The 19,596-nt window shown below is 40.6% G+C and overlaps 1 protein-coding gene across 1 annotated transcript; it reads right to left on the minus strand.

The window, feature by feature from the left end:
* Positions 1-634: 634 nt before the first annotated feature.
* On the minus strand, positions 635-14,920 carry REELD1 (reeler domain containing 1). The gene is made up of 6 exons (XM_036765671.1): positions 14,710-14,920; positions 12,370-12,592; positions 9,806-9,957; positions 5,479-5,824; positions 2,356-2,419; positions 635-1,478 (listed from the first exon to the last, which is right to left on the minus strand). The coding sequence occupies exons 1-6, from the start codon at positions 14,915-14,917 to the stop codon at positions 852-854; spliced, it is 1,620 nt and encodes a 539-aa protein (XP_036621566.1). The 5' UTR covers positions 14,918-14,920; the 3' UTR covers positions 635-851.
* Positions 14,921-19,596: the final 4,676 nt, after the last annotated feature.

Raw genomic sequence — 19,596 nt, forward strand, 5'->3', positions numbered from 1 at the left:
GCTCACATTCTAATGGGAGACACAACATGCCAATAATAGCAAGGCTTAGCACAGAGGCTTTTTGAAAATCTTGTTTAATTGGCCGAACATGACTCTCTTGAAGGGTCAATTCCAGGGATGGAGAGATTCCATTCACACTCACTGAGGAGTCTCATTCATTCCTTAATGAGACCATATATGGCCATGACTGTTTTGTGTTGCTGCTTTCACATGTCCATAGCTGTCATGCCAAGTCTTTGGGTTTGCAAAGAGAAGATTATCTGTCCTCGCTTTCACCTACCCAACTAAATCAGAACTCTAGCCATTTTAAAAAGAAAACTTCCCTTCGGGTGTTTGCAGTAGGGTGGAGTGGAGTATCTGGAAAGGGGGTTTATCAAAGCTAAGGCCGCAGTTCAGAGGTCAGGGGCTATTTTTCCTGAAAGAGACAAATAGCCCCAGAAACCTTTTTTTTTTTTTAGAGCAATAGAAGCTGATTCCGACACAAGGGGGAGGGACAGCATTTCTATTGCTGCTGGGTCCTTAAGGCAACAGAGGAAGCTTGGTGGCCACAGGAGTCTAGTTAACGAGCAGGTTATACAATATTCATTGTGTTAGGTTTAATTCTTCAAACAGAACCATCTAATTGCAAAAAGAGGGGGGGAAGAGCTAAATTACAGATGTTAAGAAAACAAGTGTCTGAAAGAAGTCTCTCTGTTGATAAAGCTAATATTACTTATTCCACGCAGCAACCATTTGTCTGTACTGAATCCTTGCTAAAGAGCATCGCCTGTGCTTCCCTGCATTGGTCAGGAGCAGGGCTATCACTAATAAACACTCCAGAGCTGAGGGAAGGACCCGCTGGACTTGCGTTTTCACACTGCGGTTCTCTGAGCTCTTCCCTTGGGGGTGACCCAGTTGTATTCGGCTTGAACTAACATGATGCTGTTCTCTCGGATCTTTCGGAAGTGCGTTCTTTCCCCGCTGTCTCTCACTGCAATGATGTCACTGTCGGGCTCACCGAAAGACGCTTCGGTCCTCTGGCGGCAGTACTGGGCATGGAGGCAGCGCAGGCCGGCAGCCAAGGCCATCCCAAGAGTGGCTGAAAGGCAAAGAAGGATCCCCAGCTGGGCGGTCACAATCCCAGTCCTTGGAGGGGAGCCGTCTTCCTTCAGACCGACGCCTACAGTCTCGAGCACTGGCCTGGTCAGATGAGGGAGTCCGGTGCTGTCCTCTCCATCGCCTTCTTCTCGGTGACCTACGTACTGGGACTGAGGCAAGAAGTTGGCAGAGGATTTGGGAAGGCCAGCTAGCCTTAGAGCCACCTGCCTTAAGGCAGCAGAAGCCTTCGAGGCCAAGCTGGAATTGGCGGGTCCACCACCAGTCTGGGCCTCTGCTTTGGTGACCATGATGAGCTGAGAGTAGGAAAGATGAGCGGTGAAAGGAGCTCCCATGGAGGAGGCAGATCTGGTCAGAGTCAGGTTATAAGCCTCAGGCCTCTCCTTTAAAAGCAAACCAGGAAGAAATAGAAAGGAGAAAGCAAATGGCATCAGGCAGTTCATGATCCCAGGCCTGAAACCTTTCACTGACATTTTCAACAAACCCACATTATGCCGCTGTTAAACTCTTCCATCTCAAGTTCAAACTGTCCTGAGCCGTCCCCACTGAAGGACAGCAACTGAAAACCCCAGCCCCCCACTCAGCTCTCAAGAGCTCTGAGCAAAGTGCATGGTTAGACAGATGCACAGTTGTTATTGATGGTGGTGGTGTGGCTAATGGTAGCCCCACTGAGGCTTTGGAGGTCAGAAGGAGGTCTAAAGTTGGGGGTTCTTTAAGAGCCTTCCAAACAAATATGATCTGTTCAAAGCAGTCTGAAAGCTTTTAGCATGCCTTTCCTTGCCAGGACCCCATGCAAAAGGGACCATTTAATCTTACTGTAGTTTCTGATAAATTTGAGTGAGAATATTATATCATGTTTTATTTTATGCTACTTCAAAGACTTCAAAGGAATAGTAAATCAGTGGGCATGTATATTTTATATTGTCCATTGATCTAACCTCTAAGACCGTATGTGGGTTTTTGAGGCCAGTGTTATGAAGAGTGGCTGAGTGGAGAAATTACTAACTGAGGCTAAGTGGGAAAACAAATCACTAAACCCATCAATTTCCACAATTGCCGATAACTTCAGAGACACTCCATGTAATGGAGAGGCTGGTATTGATTGGAGAAAAACTGTAAGGGTTCATTGTCCCCTTCTTTCTCTGCTTCTCTCTGACTTTGGTTCCTGTCTGATGACCACCCATCCCCCTTCCTTCATCACATCCCCCAGCCTAGAATCCCTTTCCCTATGGCCAAAATACAAGGAGCCCCACCTCTTACCTGCTCACCTTCATCACAATGCAAGCAGGGCTCTGCAGTGCCTGAATCTGAGCCACCTACTGTCCTAAAAAGGAGATGAAAAGAGCTGAAAGGCTTCTAGAACAATAGCTCTACCATTCCTACCATGGTCTGATGCCTTTTTAAAATCATATTCCCCAGGATTGGTCCTTATAACACTCTTTTGGGAGAGGAAAGCAATAGAGAGAACAGGATCATGGCTCAGTGGATAAAGAATGGACTTTGGATCCATAAGATCTGGGTTCAGGCTAACACTAGGCCACGAGTGCATTCCTGCTCACTGCGTTTGCTCAGACAGGTCTAGGAAAATGTGGATTCTCCCTTTTGTCAGACAGGTGATAAGTCTCTTAGACCAAGATTTGGGTGATGCAAGTCAGGTGCCCCAAGACCCTCATTGTAATATAGCCCAGCCTCTCATTACAATATTCACATTTTCATTGTTAACCAATCTCCCTTGTATCTGCCCTGGCTACAGATTGGCTGTGTAGTGACCTTGGGCCCGTCACTTAGCTTCTCAAGAAACTCCCTAGGAGGACAAGTTGCTGGTCTACATGGGTAGAGAGAGATTCTTCAGAGACAGAGATCCCTAAAACAATGACTCCGTAAGGGCTAGATTAAAAAAACAACAACAACAAAATGGAACCAGAAGTTATTGAAATCAGCAATCTGGGAAATAGATTCAATCAGAGACAGTACATAGTTCCTCACAGTGGTCACTATGCCAGTTACCTCCCTAGCATATTCATTTGAAAAATGAAGGGGTTTGATTAGGTGATCTAATCATACCAACATATATTTAAAGCTTGAGGGGGGACAGGGGTGAGGAGGGAAAGAGAGGGAGAGAAAGGAGAGAGGAGGAGAAGGAGAGGAGAGGGGGGAGGGAGAGGGGGAGAGAAAGAAAGAGAAACAGAGAGAGAGAGGAGTGGGGGAAGAGAGGGATGGAGAGAGAGAGGGGAGAGGGGGAAGAGGAGGAGAGAGAAAGAGAGGAGGGGGGAGAGAGGGAGGGAAGGGGGGGGAGAGAGAGAGAGAGAGAGAGAGAGAGAGAGAGAGAGAGAGAGAGAGAGACCTTAGAGGTGATCTAATCCAATCTTCTCACTTTAGAACTGAGGAAAGCAAAGTGCAGAGAAACTGAAGAACCTGACCGAGGTCACATAAGCATGGGAGAAATGATTATTTCTTTCTCCTATTAATAACTAATTATTGAATCAGGACCAATGTTTTTCCCCCTTTTCTACTTCCTCACCCAGAAGCCTACTGATGTAGGAAATCTCTCTCAAGGACTTGCCCAGCTAGAATGATCTAATCAAAGACAGTAAAAGAAATTCTAAGTTTAGGCTTTGGGTACGTTCCTGCTCACTGTGTTTGCTCAGACAGGTCTGGGAGAATGTTGACTTTTATTTTTGTCGGACAGGTGATACGGAAATTGATAAGTCTCTTTGACCAAGATTTGGGTGATCCAAGTCAGGTGCTCCAAGACCCTCATTGTAATTGTATCAGTAATTAAGGCGGGACTTATTTTTACTGCTTTCTCTTTTGGAGCACTTATTTAATCAAGTGTCCTTGATGAGTCCCGCCTTTGTTTCTTTGATTAAATCAGGAGTCTTTGATGACCTGCTTACTTCAAGGGAAAGCCTAGTTTACATGGGTTTGAGTCCCATGTTTGTGACACCCTTTGACCCTTAACAGGGTATATAAACTCAGAGGTTGGCATTTTGCCTTTGGGGCTCACTCATAGAAGGACTGTTGAGACTCTGGGCAAGCCGTTGTAACTGCCCCCCACCCGCTTTGCTAACCCAGACCCATTGGTTCTTCTCCGGTAACTATGAATTGTGATTTGGTCTGTTTATGTTGTCTGTGTTTGTAATTTGTTTGTATTTGCTGTGAAGTTCAGGGTGCCGGCTTTTCCCCCTGAACTACGTGAATGATATATGTATGTTTGATCAAAGTGAGATTGTAAACCCCTTAACATTGTTTTCCTTAGTAAAACAGATCAAAGAACCTGTGCTGGCAGTCCTTGTTGTTGGTCTTGTTGGGTCTTATACCTCAACAGCTGCTGCTAGCCGTGTTGTTGTTACAGTAATATAGCCCAGCCTCTCATTATAATATTCATTTTCTCATTGTTAACTAATCAGAGTTGATGGTCACCCTCAGGAACACCTACTATTCCATGGGCATATAAACTGTGAGTCTACTGCAGTCAGGGGTCTTTGGTCTAAGAGAGATGGCCAAATGACCATCTTTTTATTAATAAACAGGCTGGCATTATTAATAAAATGATTAAATTATCCAGAAACTGTGTCTCTCGAACTTTTTAAATGCCACAAATCAATGAGACTGAATTTGAACTCAGACCTTCTGATTCCAAAGGTATTTTATGTTCTAAAGCTTATATGCCTATAATCCTACGATCAGATCATCTTCACTAGGGGATATTAATCTTGTGCGTGTGTATATGTCCTGGACCCTTTTGGTAGTTTGGTGAAAGCTACAGATCCTTTCTCAGAATAATGTTTTTAAATAATTGAAGGGAATGCAAATTTTCAGTTAAAGGTTAGTGAAAATAAAGATGTAATTTTTTGTTTCCCATCCAAGTTCACAGACCACCATTAACAACACTTGAGCTATAGGGAGGGAGAAAGGGAAGGAGGGAGAGGATTTGGAACTAAAAACTTTTTAAAAAAATGTTTAAGATTTGTTCTAACATGCAATTGGGGAAAAATAAAATATTATTTAAAAAAATACCTGAGCCAGACCCTGGTTAGCACTCTTAAACAGCAGAGTAGTGGAAAGCGCATTAAATGTGGAGGAAAAGTCTGAATCTTGCCTGTCTCCTTATTACTTTTGTGGCCCTGAGCAAATCCTGTGAACAGTCTGGGTCTCAGTTTCCTTATCTCTAAAGTGAGGGGCTTGGATTAGATCATTTCTGTGGTTCCTTCCAGTTTCAAATCCTACGCTAACCCATTTCACAGCACACTGAATGAAGGAACAGAATAGCTGGGTTTCCTTTGGTTCGAGGCCTGAGGCTTCTGTGGTTTCCTCAGCTCCATTACCTCTGGGATTGCCCCAATACCTGCTCTGATGCCCCACTCACTGCTAGCCCAATACCGATTGTGTATGTTGTGACTGGAGGAATAATCCTCAAATGTGAAGCTTCCCAAGGTCAAAGTTTTCTCTAGTCCTCGGACATTAAGTGACGGTTCTAAGGTTTGGTCACCACCGTTGTCATGACTCTCCCAGTCAGGCTGCCGTCTTTGGTCACTGCTAGTGGCCACTATTGACATGTCATGGAGAGGATAGGGTTTCAGCAGATTCATTTCCTCTTCAGGAACCTCTGTAGTCAGGCCACCAAGAACAGGCTCCAAGCTGTCTGTCACTGACGTTCCAGTCCTGCTGATGACAGCCAACTCTGCTGGCTGTGTATGCTGTATAAGAATGATTTGGGGCCTAGAAACTGAGGAAATAGAGACCCAAAAACACAACAAAGAAAGAGCAATGGTATGTTCTTTGTATTGAGCACAAAAAACAGGCATGTTAACAAAGCAAAGCATGGTACAGAGGTTTAAAAAATAACCCTGGATTTTCAACTGTGGTTTAGTTGTTTTTCAGTCATGTCTGACTCTGTGACCCTTTTGGGGTTTTCTTGACAAGATACTGGATTGGTTTGCCATTTCCTTCTCCAGATCATTTTATAGATGAGGAAACTGAGGCAAGCAGGGTTAACTGACTTGCCCAGGGTCACACAGCTAATAAGTGTCTGAAGCTGGATTTGAACCCAGGTTTTCCTGACTCCAGGCCCAGCACTCTATCCACTGTGCCATCTAGCTGTCCTGGATTTGGGACTAGAAGAACTAAATTCAAATTTTGGCTTTAACTCTTAATAGCCAGCTTTTGCTACTGCACCAAGCCAGGCATACCACCGGTGGAAACGATGTGAGAACTTGAAACAATTATCTAGTTCATTCCTCAAAAAAAACCCATAGTCTGTTCAATTATCTATCTCAGGTGAAAATACACCCCTCCCCCAAGTAGTAATGCTTCGGTTTTGTACTTCATGTTGCTGGAGTTTAGAGCTGGCATTAAGTTAATGCTTTACAATTTGCTTTTTTACATACGTTTTCCCACTTAATCCTCATAGCAGTATTGTGATGTGGGCACTAAAGTTTACTATAATCTTCATACCTTCCTACAGAGAGGGAAACTGAACTCAAAGACTAAGAAACTTGCCCGGTTATACAGCTAGCAAGTAGGAGAGGCAGGATTCCAACGCAAGTCAAACAATTTCTTCACCCTACCTAGCACAAACCAGAGCAGTGTTCAGGCAGCCCTATGTTGGGAAGAAAGTGATTTGCAAACCTTACGGCACCATAGAAATGCGATTTGTTATCATTATTATGATTGGTTATTACTAAAACTAAGGATAAATTGGGTCTTCCTAAGAGACCTAAAGGAAAAGCCATGAAGTGTAGGCTATTCCAATTTGTCAACATCAAAACCTGATCTGTCCATTAGTAGAAGGCCCAATGTAAGCAATGAAGCAATCACTTTCTTATGTTTCTTTAAAGGCCGAATGCCTGGCACCACTCAGATTTTGTTACTCTTCATGATTACAAATCAGGGCATAGAGAAATCAAAGTGGTCACTTGGCTCTCTCTGGCCCTCTCAGGACTGGAAACTGAATTGACTCTAATTTGAAAGCAGCAGAATTCAAGGACCCAAGGATCCCAGCTGAAGATTTGGCTTCTGTTGCCGTATCATTGGCAATTAGACCAGCCGTGGCAGGAGTAGCGAGCTGGACATAAATTCCAACCAAATATTTGTTTGCTGCCCAACCAGCCTTTCTTCATTCTGGCTAACAAGGCTGAGCAGGACATAGAGAAAATAAGAACTATGAGTTCATGTTAATAGCATGTGATTTGTTGAAATTTGGCTGCCTTTATCTCAACATATTTTAAATTAAAAAACAAAACCAATTATGATAATGGAGGGGAACAGATCACTGGAATAAAGGTTGCCAAAAGAAGCAACACAGATATATGGAACACCATGGAAATGCTGACCACTGGATAAGGCTAGTCTGGACTCTGGCCAGTCAAAATTGACCTGTTCTGCCTAAACAAAAATAAATAAATAGATAAGTAAATAAATAAGGTTGTTTCTCTGCTCTTACTCTGGCTTGCTGAACGGACCAGTTAGACTAAGTTGGGCAATGAACAAGAACCTGGCTTCAGCAAATACATTGGTGAATTTTTAGAGATACAGGTTAAAGTAAGAATTCAAAATATTAATAACTTTTTGTAGTAGCAAAACATTAAGTAGTATGGGCAACTTGTAATATGTGAATGGAATGGAATATCACTGTGCTTTTAAATATGACGAACACAGAGAGAATGGGAAGACATATAAACTGACGCAAAGTGAAGTAAACAGAGCGGGGTAGGTGGTGGTGGAATGTGCGCAATGATTACAATGATGAAACTGGAAAGAACAAAAGAAAAACAAATCAGAACTGAGTCCTGGGTAATTAGAATGACCAAGGTTGGCCCTGAAGAAGAGATATGAGAATTCTCTTTCAGAGGAGGGAAATATGGATATAGAATAGAGCAAATAATGAAGACCTTGGTTGCTGTGTGGCTTAGTCTTGCTAGGGTAGTTTCATTAAACGAGAAAGCAAATGGTTTTGAATGGATTATAGGTATGGATCAATAGCCTGGGGCTTATCAATTAGATGCAATTAAGATTTTAAGAGATAAATTTATCTGCGTAAAAAAGTGTAACTAGTAATACTAAATGGGGTCAACGTGTTTTGCAGTATTTTGAAGACAGAGCTGGGCTTGGAAGCAGAGGACTTGGGTCCAAGCCCTGGCTTTGTTACTTACTACCTGTATAACTTCTCTGGGCCTCAATTTCCTCACCTATAGAAAGATGGGATTACATTAGATGACCTCCAAGGTTCCTCCTTTCTGGCTTTAAATCTATGAGCCTATGAAGTTATGGCCCAAGGGACTTTGTTTTCACACACAATCCATGTTCCAAAGAATATTTTGGTGAAATCCACAATTGACTTTGAACTAGAAAATGGGGGTGGTGGAGTGAGAGCAAGAGAGGCAACATCATCTAGAAGAAAGCCTCATGTCATGAAGAAAGGGTAGTTCTAGAGTCAGAAGACCTAGGGTCTAGTGATGACTCTGACATTTACCAACTCTGTGATTTTAAAATTGGGGCAAATCCCTGAAACTGAATCTTGATTTTCTCAAAATCAGGAGGTTAGACTAGATAATTCTAGTCACTAGAATATGTGTGTACACACACACACACACACACACACACACACACACACAGTCTTTCCAACTCTAAATCTATGATCTAGTTTGGGTTATTTTTGGCCTTTAAAATAATTTTATTTTTTTTCAATTAATAAAATCTAACAAGTTAACAAAAATCTATTTTCTTTCCCTCCAACCTCATCTCCTGGGGGGAGGGAGAAAAAAAAAACCCTTGTACCAAATATACATAGTCAAGCAAAAAAAAAGAAATTTCCACATTGGCCACATCCAAAAATATGTCTCGCTCTTCACACTGAGTCCACCACCTCTTGGTCAGGAGATGGGTTGCATACTTTATCTGAAATCCTTTGGAACTGTGGTTGGTCATTATGTTGACGAGAGTCCTTAAGCCTTACAAAGTTGATTGTCTTTACAATGTTGTCACTATTTTATAAACTGTCCTCCTGACACAAGTGATTTTTAAGCAAGTCATATTTCCTCTATTTTTTTCCCAGAGGCTCTAGAACAGCTTACAGTCACCGAGTGAGCTTGGATACCAGACTGCTCTGGTTCAACCCAAGAACCACTCTGAGTTACCTGACCTTTGCCAGATGTCATATCTCTATCACTACTGCCATCCCCAGGAGAATGTACACTTCTCCTGAGCACAGACTGTTTGTTTTTTAATTGAATCCCAGCATCTAACACAGCTACTTCTTTCTTACACATAGTCAGTGATTAATTGTCTATGGAAAAAATAGGAAAGGAAGCTACTGAATGAGGGGGAAGAGCTCCATTGTTTTCACTCTGTATGCAGCTTCAGGGAGCTGAGGGAACTGACCAATGTCTTCTATATAGGGGTCAGATGTTGAAGCTTTTTCACAAGGCTGCTCTGACCCTCCAGCCTGGAGCCTGACTGGGAATTTGTTTGGCAGAAGCAGACAAATCATGTTTGTAGTGGCACAGGTCAATCAGGGATCTGTCTTTGTTCCCTTCTCAGTTTGCAGACTATAACTTTCCTAAGCCTGTGGGCCGTGAACTCAGCTTTTCCCTGTCCAATGCTTGCTATGCCAAGGTAGGATATTGGAGGCAGTAACTTTTAAGTGAAAATAAATAACATGAAAGACAAGGATGACAATGAATAAATAAATATAGGGGATTAACTGTACCTGTGGTTGTGACTTCTAGGCCATTTGGTTGCTGTAGGCTCATAGCTGGCTCCACATTGCCATCAGAAAGTGTTCTGTTTTGTGTCTGCTGAGACACGATGGTTGATTCAATCCTTTCCCAGTAAATGAAATATGACTGGACTACTGATAAACTGTTGGGAAAGAGGAAATCACTCTGTAATTCCCATGAATAAAGCTAGAGACCATCCTAATAGGAAGGGGAGGGTAACGATAGGGCAGGAAAGAAAATTAGAAGATTAAATAAAATACAGGAACTCAAAGGATAGTATTTTGTTTTTCTTGAAATGAACCTGCCCTGAAACAGATAAGCCCAGCGTGGTACAGTGCTTGCTCTGAAGTCAGAGGGCTGGTGTTCAAATTTTATCCCTGTCGTTGACAGAATGAGCGTTTTGTATTCAGTCACTTCTGGGGTCCCTGATAGCTCTAAATCTGTGACTCTTTGACCACTACTGGTATTCATACTGTTATCCTCTTAGATTCTTTCATTCAAAAATTTCACCAGGAATGAGTAATTCATAAAATTAAGAGCTGATAGAGCCCTTAAAAGTCAACTAGTCAAACATTCTCATTTATAGATGAGAAAACTGAGGCCCAGAGAGGTTAAAATACCTACTGATGTCATGAATAAGTAGCAAAGCCAGGATTTGAACCCAGGATGTCAGATTTCTAAGTTTATTGCTCTTTCTACTATACAGTTTCCTAGCCTTATGGATGATTAGATCTAAATAAAAAGTTTCATTTTCAATTGTATTACTAATCATTACTGTGATGTTATTAACCAGTTCTATAATTAATTAAATTTATAATTAATATATAATGAAAAAGTAATCAGTTTAGGAGTTAGTGTAATTTTATGGTTAACCATTATAAAGTACTTTCCACACATCCAGTTTCTCAGCCTAGGAAAAGCCCGTGTACAGCATGGAGCCCTAGATTTGGAGGACCAAGGCATGGAACCAAATCGTCGCTCAGCTACTTACTATCTACGTAACCTTTGGCAGACTGCCTAACCTTTCTGGGACTCAGTTTCCTCTCCTATAAAATGAGGGTTGGATTAAATCAGTAGTTCTCAGTGTGTGATCTAAGGACCTCCGGGGGTCCCTGAGAACCTTTCAGAGGCTCAGTGAGGTTAAAACTATTTTCATAACAATACTGACATTATTTGCCTATTAAATACTCCTCCCTTTTCCAACTACGTATCTATGTGAGACTGGATTTTGTCTATATATTTCAACCAAAACAACATATTGCGACATATTAAATAGAGGAACAGATATATTCTTTTAAGACAGACATTAAAGAGATTGCAAAAATATATAAAACAGTGTCAATCTTCTCATAATTAATTTTGATTAGAAAATAGTTATTTTGCCATAAAAACATGCTGCTTATATTAACATAAAGTGGGTATATTGTTGCTATTTTAAATGAATTAATTATTTAAATATTTATTAGTTTTAATTTCTAAAATGGCAAACATCAATAGATGTAACTCACATAAACAGAAGGTCTTTGGTGTCCTGAATCATTTTTAAGACTGTAAAGGGGTCTTGAGGTCAGAAAGCCTGAGAACCGCTGGATCAAATCATCTCTAAGGTCTCTTCCAGCCTGAAATCCTATGAACTCATTTGTCACATACTGTCCCTCTGAGATAGAGAGTACTGGTGTGCAGAAAGGTAGGGATCTTAGCCAAGCCAAAGGTTTTCTCTTCTCAGAGGTGGAACAGCACCCTGCACACAGTAGGCACTTAAAAAAAGTTGAACTGGGTCATGATTCTTGTGGTTGAGATGGAGGAAATGTGTCACAAAGAGTTGGGTGAATAAAGGTGCCTGAGGTCACAAAGAAAGCCAATGTTGAAACTAGGAACCAAGTTTTAGATCTTGTATGCACTATCAAATAGAATTAGTGTTATCGGGGAAATCAGATAGGTAAGGGAGGCCTGGGAAACTTTGCTTCTATTTAAGTATTTCATTGAAGACAAGGGCCAGCCATCCTGTGACTCAGTTTCCTCAGTGGCTGGAGTGCTCCCACCTCCAAAGAAAATCCAGAGCCAAAGAGCCGAAGCAAGTTAGTGGCGATTATTCATTTCAAATCAATTCAACAAACATTCATTAAGTACCTACTGTTGGGCCCGGTACTGTGGTAGATGTTGAGGATTAATTAAAAAAATAATAATCTTTGCCATTAAGGATCTTAGATTCTCCTGGGGGTGGATATAGCCATGAAAGGGGGAACAGTTCGGTCATCACAGTTAGGTCAACCCCAATCCTGGGGTATTATTAGGAGGAGAAGAGAAGTAGCCTCTAGGAATGGGATAGCCACAGCCCAAAGCTGTCTGCAGCCCATCCCTGTGATTGCCCTTCAATCTCTAAATCTGGAGAACACACACAAATGACCAACACTACAAACCAAAGCTTAAATGGCCAAGGTGGCCATCCCACAGGACAAGATAGGGGAGAGACAATGGTAGGAGCCATTTTATCTGCACCTGTCATAGAAAATCCAGGTGCCAAGACACAAATCTCTTTTATTTCCCAGCTTACAAGAACTTGATGTCCCCAGTGGGTTGTTGTGGTGCCTTCCACACAAACGACAGATTTCTCTTTGGGGATTTGTCTGAGTGGGTGACTGTATTGGCCTCTTCAAAACAAGACATCAGTTTGGAACCAGAAGGGATGAAAACGAAGGTGCCGGCAATTTGGTCATTAGAAAGTCTGCGAGCCTGGAGCAGGAATCCCATGAAATCCCCTCGACTCCTCACGGTCACTGCAACGTGAAAGGATGAGTCATTCACCCAGCCAGCTTGTGTGATTTACAGTACAAGGACTTGATTTACAATCCAAGAAGTACTTGCAAAACAGTCACTGATTGGTCTCTCAGCGCCCCCACCCTTACTACCTCCCCTCCCCTTTTTCCCAAGGGAGAGAAAACTACATTTTCATTACAGTCAGTACTGAGCTCTCCATCACTGGAGGTCTTCTAAAAGAGTGTGGATTACCACTTTTAAGGGACATGCAGGGGGCAAATCCCTATTCAGGCTGGACCAGAGAGCCTCTGAGGTCACTTCTAGCTCTCAGTCTGTATATTTTCAGTGTGTTGCAATTATTTTGGTTTGAATGTCTTTGAGTGGCACAGGAGAAGTAGAAAGAAGGATCTCATCAGAGATGAAGGACCAGTTTGGGGATGAAGTAAGCAAATGATACAGACACGAATGGTTCACATATCCCACTGGTGTTGGCCCAATGTTAAGAGATGGAGGAGAAGATGCCCAAAGATGCTGGGTGGACTTCTGATGCAGAGGACTTAGAGGAACACATAGACGTGAGTTCCACCGGATGAGACGTTGTGGGTGGGATGTGATTTGTGGTGGAGGGAGTGCCCACACCTCAGTGAATCACAGATCCATCAAAGTACAGAAGTCAAATGGCCTTCCATGTTCTCCAAACTTGGAGAGGATCCATCTGTCCATTCCCAGGCTGGAGAGCAGTTGAGTGGATTTGGAATCAGGAAACCTGAGTTCAAATCCTACCTGAGACATTTAAGTATCTGTATGACCCTAGGTAAGTTGTTAAACCTTTGTCTGTCTGAGCTTCTTGTAAAATGGGGATATATACCCACCTCCCAAGGTTGCTGTGAGGATAAAATTAGGTAATATTTGCAAAGCACTTCGCAAACCTTAAAGTGCTATGTTATTATCATGTTAGTTATTATTTCTGCACATGTAACATATATAAGAGCAAAGCACTAACTTTAACATATAATATTTTTTTGGAGGGGGGAAGGCAGGGCAATTGGGGTTGAGTGACTTGCCCAAGATCACACAGGTAGTAAGTGTGTCAAGTGTCTGAGGCCGAATTTGAACTCAGGTCCTCCTGACTCCAGGGTGGGTGCTCTACTCACTGCGTCACTTAGCTGCCCCAACTTTAACATATTATGAAATTAATGAGCATATTATAAATAATAACATTTCTAAGCTCACTATTTTTGATCCCCCTTAATGCTGATGCTTTTTCTGTGTAGATTATCTCCAATTTATCCTGCCTAGTTTGCATATTTTCCCCTATTAGACTATGAGCCCCTTGAGAGCAGATATTGAGTGGCTTTTTTCTTTGTGTCTTCATATTCCCAGCACCTATCATACACTAAGCATTTAATAAATGCTTGTTGACTTGTCTACGAATTAAAAATCAGGATATCTGATCTGCAAACTCTTAGGAAGAATAATTCATGAAAATAAAACTTAAGCCATGCTATACATCTTTCTAACCTGAATTAGAACAGGGTGTGGTGCTAGGCGTGACTGGCCATCCCTAGAATGTGGCCCTTATACCATACATATTACCCACACTGATCACTTCACAAGTCACTTACTTCAGGAACAGCAAATAATGTGGTCATACCTTTTTTAACTTTTCATAATACCCCAAACCATCTCTTAGCCTGAAATAGGAATAAAGACATTCTCCTACACACACACTTTAAATACATTAACAATAATAAAGTCACCTTATAATGGCATCATAACTCATTGACAGAAATGCTACATGGGAATTATCCTGCTCTCTGGTTAAAAAAGAAAATGTCAGAGAAATTAAATATTATATGTATATAATACATGTATATATTTTATATATCTCTCATATATCATATATATAATATGTGATATGTATTAATGTAATTAATATATAATACTATTTATTCTATGTAATATTATATATTAATATAATATATATAACATAATATTCTCTCTTAAAGATTTGTTGCTAAAACAATTAGGACTAATCCAAGATGCAGTCCAGAAAACTTCACTATTAGACACATATACCAGGTCAGGAATCCTATGACGTGAAATTCTTGGGTCTCATGTACTCTGGTGCACTTACCTGGTACTTCGTCACCAGGGGAGTAAGAGGACACATTGGTGAAGATGGTAATGTAATTGTTCCTGGGATTCTGAAGTTGGGCTCTGATGTGTCTGGGCTTCATATCAACACAAGCTTCAAGGCTTGCACCATGAGAAAAAGCATCAGTGTATGGAACCAGACAGAAGGTGGCGTATGCCCATCCTATGATGGCCACTTGGATTTTCATTTTGTCCTTTCCTGCGACATGAAAAATAATTAATGACTCTACATCAGATACTACACAAGAAAAAAATTATAAATCCACACAGGTATAATGACCAACATTCAAGAGATACTAGACTTAAAAGGTTAATGTCAATGTAGAAATCATTACATATTTTATATGTAAAAATGGTCCTGCTTAAATCACTAAGGGGCTGATGTTGCAAAATATCTGTTTCTTAGCTCTAAACCAAGATACAATCCAGAAAACTTTCCCATAGGACACATGTAAACCAGATATAGACCAATATCACTAAATGAAACTATAGATTCAAGAAATATGCACACCCCTTAGTAAAATCTAAATCTTATCTGCTTGACGTGGGCAAGGCAGGCTAAAAGAAGACAGTTTTCAGTAGTCCTTGAGTAAAAAAATGTGTAGTTGTTAACTTTTTCCTATTTATTGGACCCTGCTTGGTTTATTGGTAATACTCCTGGTTGGATTCTTTCTTGGCTCTTCATATCTATGCCCTCTCCTTTCCTAAAGTTTTTCAAACTAATTCCTAATAAAAAGCCATGTCTTGGACTTGGTAAACAGTATTGTCCATTTCTCTCTTGGTTCTTTTCACTTATTTTTCTCTCCCTTGCTATGTGAGAAGAATTACCAAAGTTAGACTTAACTATGATTTTCAGTGTCCTCAACACCACTATCACCACCCCTCAAGGTTATGGACAAGATGAAAATGTGATAGATGGTAGTATAGTTGGATGAATTTAGAACCAGTTGAATGTTACCAGGTAAATAGGGATGCTATCTAATATATATATATATATATCCTATGTATAATTGGATATATATCCAATAAATTATTCACTATTATCAAGTTGACTTTATGCCAATAATCATTCAACCTTAATGTAACTAACCATATTAAAAACAAACCACCCAGAACTAGTTGCATGACTAGTAGCCATTAATAAGTCAATTTTGACAACACAAAGAGAGGTCTCTGGTGGACTGTCACAAGGAAATGGGCTTGGCAATATGCTTTAGAACACGGATACTTATTAATGATGAAGGTAATGGCATAGATAGAATTAATGCTTATCAGATCTCCAGATGACCCAAGGCTGGGAGTCAGACCTATAGAGTAAGGTTGCTCTTTTCTTAGTCTGCATCCTTCTGGACCTGTCAGCTACATTTCACACAGTTGCCCATCCTCTCTCCCTCTGGATACTCTATCCTCTCTGAGTTTTCATAACAATCCTCTCTCCTGATGGTCCTCCTGGCTTGTCTGATTGCTCTTTCTCAGTGTCTTTTACTGGCTCAACATTTATCTCACAACAACAATAATAGTAAAGATAAGAATAGCCAGCTTTGATATACAGGCTTTAAAGTTTGCACAGTGTTTTATATATGTTATTTCATTTGATCCAAAATGAAATAGGTGGTTTTATCATCCCAATTTTATATATTGGGAAACTGAGGTTGAGTGACTTAAACTCAGGTTCTCCTGAATTCAAATCCAGCACACTGTGGTACCTAGCTAGCTTTCAACAACTGCCTCTAATATTCCTCTAACTATGGGGTGAGCCCCAAGGCTCTGTCCTGGCCCCTCTTTTCTTCTCTATGTTGTCTCTCTCAATAACCTCATCAGCTCCCATGGGTTTTACTACCATCTCCCTGCAGGTAACTCAAAAATTTCTATATCTGGCCCTAGTTTCTACCTATTCCTTCCCTGCAACTCTCATTACCAATTGCCTATTGGACATTTCAAATTGAATGTCCCAGAATTATCTGAAACTCAATAGGAACAAAGTGGAACTTATCATATCTCTCCCCTCAATTCCTCTCCCCTTTCCAAATATCCCTATTTCTATAGAAAACACAACTGTTCTTCTCATTTCTTCGTTTTGTAATCTGCCAAAGTGGTTTTCCTTAAGCATATACTCGACAATTTCTCTCCCCTACTCAACAAACTTCATGAGACCCTATGATCTCTAGGATAAAATATAAACTCCTCTCTTTAGCTTAGAAAGGACTTCATAACTGACCTCAACCCACCTTTCCAGTCTCATTTTACACTGTTCTTCCTCTTATTCTTTGTGATTCAGCCAAACTGGGTCTCCTGCTGTTCTTCACACATAGTGCTCAGTCTATCCAAACTTTTGCAGTGAGCTCTTCCCCATACCTGGAATACATTCCATTCTCACATTTGCCTTGCATAATATCTCTCTTTTTTAAGATGCAGTTCAAGGATCATCTTATATATAAAGTCTTTCCTTAACCCTTCCCTAAATGTTAATGTCTTCCATTTCTATCTATTTTGTTTGTATTATTTTCATAACACACACACACACACATACACACTTCCTCTTTGGATTATAAATTCCTTGTGAGTAGAGATTATTTTGAGTTTTGCTTTTATATTCATAGCATCCAACACAGTGCCTGGCACACAGTAAGTCCTCAGTAAATGTGAATTTGTTGAGCTACCCAAAAATATCTGGAAAGACCAAAAAGATTAGACTGAATTTAATAAAAGTTAATAGGGATAAATGCCAAATCTTAGACTTGGGCTGGCAACAGCAATGTCACCAGTGTAAGATGGGGAAGCCAGAGAGTTTGAGATAGGTGTAGAAGTTATAGGGAACAAAATGAGACAGCAGTCTATCATGTCAGGCCAAATAAAACTGAAGGTATCTTTGGCTACACCAATTGGTGATCAAGGTCCTTCCATACTCTGCTCTGTTTAGACTGCATTTCAGACCATACCATGTGCAGTCCTGAGTCCCATAGAAAGGACATTAACAAAATGTAGAACTTCCAGAGAGGGGTGGTCAGGCTGGTGGGTGCCATCTAAGTTGAATTAACCAGGGATGTTCACCATGAAGAAGCTTTAGTTTGTTTGTTTGTTTTAAAACTGGTTCTACTGGCTGGAAGTGCATAATAGCTGACTTCAAGAATGTGAAGTGTTGTATGCATGAGGGATTAGATGTGTTCTCCTTAGCCCCAGAGAGCAGAAACAGGAACAATTGATATAAGTTGCACAGAGGCAGATATCAGTTCAATGTGGGGGGAAAAGTTTCTGACAAAATGATCTGGAAGTGGACTTGGTTGCCTTGGCAGGTAGTGGATTCTACTTGCTAGAGATCCTTGAATCAAGTCGGAGTGTCTATTGGGTACCTTCTCAAGGGGATTCTTGGTTGTGTTTGAGTTGAACTAAATGAATTCTGAGGTCCCTCTTAACTTTAAGATTCTGTGATTCTGTTATGCTAGGATTGAGGTCATATTCATAATTTGTATATTTTTATCCTATCTTTTTTTGTTGTAGTTTTAATAAGCAGTACTTTTGAGACAAACCTGCCTCACTTTAATATTGAGTTAAGATATATTTATAATATATATTACATATAAAGAGTTAAGAATAGAATGCATATATCTTGCATAATAAAACTGATGAAAAAGCATGATATCAAAGACAGAACCTATAAAGAGATGTATTATTTCTTTTATGGACATCCGGAATTCACACAGAGGTAGGTAGCTTGGCAGATGGTCATTTGGGCTAGATGCTATCTAATGGTTAATTAAAATCTGGAAACTCCAATATTGTAAGACTATAGGCAATGCTCTACTATTCACATTAAACATGCAGTTTTGAAATATGTTTATTTAGCTATATTAGCCATTTCACTGTTCTTTAGCAGAGGGTGAGTAAAAAGCAAATCATCACGTAAACTAATCTATTTCCTGCTTATTCTAATAAAATTTTTGTTAGGGAAAGAGGCCAAAATGATTTTTTTGGACCCAATGGGGGTAAGCAACTTGGCCAGAGTCACACAGCTAGTAAGTATCTGAAGCTAGATTTGAACTTAGGTCATCCTGACTCCAGGGATGGAGCTCTATCCATTATGCCACCTAGCTTCCCCTCAGAACAGTTTTTAAAAGTAAAGTTGGGAGACTTGCAATGAATTCCATTCAGCTATGCCACCTCTAGAAAGGTAGAATGGATAGAGGCCTTCCATGAAGGCAGGAAGACCTCGGTTCAAGTCCTTCCTCTGACATAGAGGAGCTGTGTGGCCATGGGCAAGTCAGTGAACCTCTCAGTGCCCCCGACAAATCTCTAAGAGTATAAATTACAGGGGAGTTTGGGATCTGCATCAGTGGAGATTTTCCGCACCAGGAGTTCCTCATATTCATGAAATCACAGAAAAAAAAAAAACCTCTAACTTCCATGAGTTCAGAAGACAGGAAGCTGATTAATATTTTTAAAATGCATACAGGTTGGAAAATGGATATGTGCAAAAAATGTGATAGAAAATGTCATATAAATCAGACAAAAAGTCTCCCATACAAATATGCAGAATAATTGCAGACATGTTAAAAAATTGACCATTAACTTTGAAAGAGCCCCTCAAGGCAATAGCCCTCCTATCTGGAATCACAGCTAAAGGAAGAAATTTCATCTGAAACAGGATGACAAATTTGGCTATAAAAATTAGACATTAAGAAAAGAATCTACCCCCAGAGTTTTCTCCAACCTCACCCTCACCCCTTTCCTTTAATGTGGAAAGATTATAAAGGGAGGAGCAGCCAGTTAAGAGAAATGTCCTATAATTCTTTTCTCGGAAACTTCCAATACTGTGACCTACACTACTTTTCTCATGGGAACTTGGTTTCCAAAAGGGATGAACTGATAT

This window comes from Trichosurus vulpecula, chromosome 6 (assembly GCF_011100635.1).
Source record: "Trichosurus vulpecula isolate mTriVul1 chromosome 6, mTriVul1.pri, whole genome shotgun sequence".
Classification (NCBI taxonomy): Eukaryota; Metazoa; Chordata; class Mammalia; order Diprotodontia; family Phalangeridae; genus Trichosurus; species Trichosurus vulpecula.